At 38.3% G+C, this 4,279-nt stretch overlaps 1 protein-coding gene across 1 annotated transcript in view; it reads right to left on the bottom strand.

Annotated features, from left to right (window-relative positions):
• MEF2C (myocyte enhancer factor 2C) overlaps window positions 1–4,279 on the bottom strand; it is a gene marked incomplete at its 5' end in the record, with an annotated part of 60,039 nt that overhangs the window by 26,888 nt on the left and 28,872 nt on the right. The window contains one exon of the mRNA XM_009079210.1: window positions 120–306. Within this exon, the coding sequence (XP_009077458.1) occupies window positions 120–306 (187 nt within the window). The remainder of the gene's footprint in view (window positions 1–119; window positions 307–4,279) is intronic.

Genomic DNA, 4,279 nt, shown 5'->3' with positions numbered 1-4,279 from the left:
ATTGTTATGACTGGTAAAAACAGAGCTCTTGTTCCTCAGAGTACAGTTTAAAATGACTTTAAGGCATGAAAGCATTTGATAATAGAGCATTTGAAGGGATGGGATTGATCAGAGCCTACCTGTGTTACCTGCACTCGGAGGCCGATGTGTCACTCCAGGAGACATGCTATTTCTTTGCAAAGAAGGATGAGCTAGTGGCAAAAGGTTGGGGTTTCCCAGTGAGCTGACTGGGTTACTATATACCAAACTGTTGTGGTTGGACACTGGGATAGAAACTGGCATCTCAAAATTTGGTGGTGGAACAGCCTGTACAAACAAAAAAAAGAAAAACAAACACAAGAATAGTACCGAAGCACAACAGCCTTCAAGTATAATTACTCTATATTTAGTTCAAATATTTTGTAGTTGGTGGTTAAAATATTTGCACTAATCCCTTTCCCCCAAGACTCAAGAGAAGAGTTTCAAAAGAGGTCTTTAATAATTTTAAATATGATTTTTCAAATCATGAATCCATTTTCCTTTAACGCAGCTTGTACATTTAGTTTGTAAGAACTGGAAAGATTTGTTTCTTTTATTCTTTTTTTTTCTTCTTTGAAACAAACCTCTGCTTTACGAAGCTTATTTTTCTTTTTCCTTCTTTCCATGAAGTCCTAATTGTTCACTTGTGATACCTTAATCTAGTGCCACTGCAAAATCAATGGTACATGATTATGATGATTTCATTACATGGAGAAAAATTAGAAGGGATGGAATGCAAAAGGGAAGGCTTTAATTTCGGCTTATGTTGCTTTAGCAACCAGAATGATTCCAAAATCATGTTAAAGGCACCAACACTATACTCAAAGTATAGTGTTTTTCAAAGTTTCTATCTAATCTAAATTGGAGGGACTCACAGGAAACAAAGTTTTACTCAGGAATCACTAGCAAATACAAGAACTTGTAGCTGAGTTGCACCAGTCTTTGCACTCTTTGTGGTCTTTGGTGTTTTTTTTTTGAGTGGGGAGGTGGCATTTATTGATGCCTTTTCAATATACTGTTTTCATACTTTAAGACAGGAGCATCTTCTGTGCCACTTCCCTTTGCAAGAATCCCTTTAAAACATAACCAACTAACTCTTAAGCGGGTGTGAGGGGATGCAGTATCTAATTCTCATTATGCTCTTAGAAATCCCAATTCAGGTTTCCTTGACTGGTTGGTTGAGTTTGTTGGTTGGGGTTTTCTTGGGTAGCAGTTGCTTGGATTTCTCTAAAAGTTATTACTCTGATGGCATTTGAATACATTAGAAATCTATATTTAATCTACTGGGTTTTAAAATAACTGATTTCTTGCCTTTTTGATCAGAAAAACATTTTCAGAATTACTTGATAGCATTTTAAATATTCAAATACCTGAATGCAAACTAAGTACTCCTCAATTTGCCATTTAAAAATCGTTTCAGCTTCAAGAGCTCAAACACATAAAAAATTCTTTGAAGTAGCCTTGCAACATACTCTGAGGGAAGAAATCACAGGGTTTAATTTTGTTGTTGGCAGCTGATAGTACTGGTAAGTCTTCAAGGATGTAGGGGGAGTATGCGGAGAGCTGAACACATCTGCTGTGTCAGGCAACAGAGGCATTCTGACCTTGTGCCACCCACATGTCTCTTCTCTGGCTGGAGCTAGCCATCAAATTACAGTTATCTCTTAAGGTTTTTGGCTTTTTTTTTTTTTTCTTTTTTGTCCTATCTGCTCTCTACAAGCAGACAAAAGTTTGCTATAAATATAGAGGAATCATTTTGCTTAACTACTGAAACACACAGCAAGACTTTAATTCAGGGTATGATGTGAAGGATACATTACACAAATGCCTTGGGAATTACTTCAAGGTGTTAATTGGGTTCTAATACACTCTGTGTAGCCTGTGGCCTGGTTTTCTGAGAGATGGCCATAGCCACAGCAGTGGAGTGGATGGACATGCTGGCATTGCTCCCCGGCTGGGAGTTGCTTGCTTTCCTTTGCTGAGAAGCTGAAGTGCACTTCAAAGGCTGCATTTTCTATAGAGTTGATTGGCTTAAGTAGAGATGGGAAAGGAACGTGAGGTATTTTGGGAAACTACATGTTCTACACCTAATCTACAGATGTAAGAATCTACACATTATCTACATCCTCATGTCTGAGGTCTAGTCTCCTTGGAAATAGGTTCATATAGCATAATCTTACACATTTTATCAGCCTGAAGGTATGTTTTGGTGCAAGATATTCTTGTTACTGGCCACAGAAAGACACAAGAGGTTCCTAAAGCCATGCAAGTGAGAGTCACATGATTACTACTGGAGCTCAAAGTCAACTGCTGCTGGTGGTTCCTGCCTTTTCAAAAGGCGTTAGCCAGTGAAATCACATGAGGATGTGCATAGCAAATCATGTCTTAGCTCCACCTCCAGCCAGATGTGAGATATGAATGCAACATGAAGTCTCTGGTTATTGAAACGTGCTGGAAACCTCTCTGCCTGGTGGCTTTGAGGCCATGATCCTGCCTGTTTGAGTGCCAGTTCATGTCAGATTGACAGTCAACCACTGGACAGCATTTTGCACAATATCTTCTTGACCTCTGGCATGAGATCTGTGAAGTCTGCCCTCTGAGCCTGGGTAGACACCATTATTGCCTCAATTTTCTTAACATCTTTTCCTAATCCAAATTTCTCTTATCTAAACTTCAACACTTGTACAAATGCAAAACTGAATGTCTTGCCAGACCTAAAAAGGCTTATCTGCTTTCACCATTATGCTCTTTTCTTCAATGTACAAACCAAACCCTTCAAGGGTCAGATTCTTCTTTTTCTACATCAGTACCTCACAAAGAGCTCCAGTCTTGGCTGCTTTTGAGGCTGCCAGTCTCACTAGTCATCACTGAAACAGTTACTTAGCTTTCATTTTGTCATTTTAAAAACACATTTTTAAACTAGTTATTTTCTTAATTTCTGTAGTAATGGTTTCATTTTCACCATTTAACCTACTGTCTGGATCTACTTTCATCTATGTACAGAATACTTCATAGGCAATTTTATCAGGGCAAAGTCACTTTACTCTCTGCTTTGCAGCACAATACACCCTATATCTGGAATATAGTAGGGTTTTTTTTTCCTCCTCCATAGTCAAAAGTTAGAGAGAGAAATTTGACTGGATTAACACCAGTATTAAATAGTAATTCTCAGCTACAATTTGTTCTGTTTGTATAAATGTTATTACAGTCTTATATATCCTTCATCAAGAACTGCAACCTTTTGCAGATTCCCTAGTCATTCCTAGTGGTAAATCACAGGGCATACCTATTCCAGCTACGCCTGACGGACATTAAAGCTTCTGATGCACTTCTGTAATATCTGTATTAGTAGGAACTAGTGAGGAATTGAGGCCATTGGACACCACAGAGCAGTCCATGTCCCTATCATTAAGCTTTCCTAACCTCAAAAACATCATGACTACATATAAACTGACAATTGAGAATTGTTCCTGGCCTGGCTAATAAAGAAACAGAGCTAAGAAATTGTCTGAGAGAGTATTATTTGGCCAGTGCCAAAAGAATGCCAGGGAGTGTTCAAAGAATTCAGCTCAGAGATAGCCACCTCCTGGAGACTCAGTATGTTCTTTGCCATTTGCTAATTTTCTGACATAGACACAGATTTACTGTAACATGTATGCAGTTTCCCACATTTTGACATTCTTCCTCTCTCTTTTCTTCTTTGGACACAGATATCAAAGAGCACCAGCGTACAGCGCACACTGTGTTAGATGTGGACTTCACAGGCTGTGGTATGTGATGTAAAGCACTGGACCCTCAAACCCCTTGGAAATTAATGGACCAAACATTCTGTGTTAAATATTGTTTTTATCCCTCCCATGTTCAACCAGGTCTTCATTTATTTAGAGACAGAGATACTTATAGCTCCCTTCTAGTGGACTATTTCTGTCTCCTCTGCTTTCATCACTCTTATGAAAACTATGAATAAATGTCTAATTATTATCAGATGGTTTAGAACAATACAAATACTTATCCCCAGAAAATTATCTGAGGAAACATTGTTGGCCTTAGCTGTTAGGAGCAAAAGCCAATGTTGTTTTCATTTGGCAGCAGTTGTATTATGTTACAAGACCAGGCAGAGGCGATGAATTGTTTTGCATATTTTCTAAATAGTAATTTAGGGACTTAACTTGGTGACTTTTTGTTTAATTTTGCTTTCTTCCCTCTAACTTTCTTGTCTACATTCGATGATCACAAGCAAATGAATATAACTTCCCTGACT

Source organism: Acanthisitta chloris, unplaced genomic scaffold (genome assembly GCF_000695815.1).
Source record: "Acanthisitta chloris isolate BGI_N310 unplaced genomic scaffold, ASM69581v1 scaffold4797, whole genome shotgun sequence".
In the NCBI taxonomy this organism is placed as follows: Eukaryota; Metazoa; Chordata; class Aves; order Passeriformes; family Acanthisittidae; genus Acanthisitta; species Acanthisitta chloris.
The sequence above is the reverse complement of the archived record's forward strand: the minus strand, read 5'-3'. Positions and strand labels throughout refer to the sequence as shown.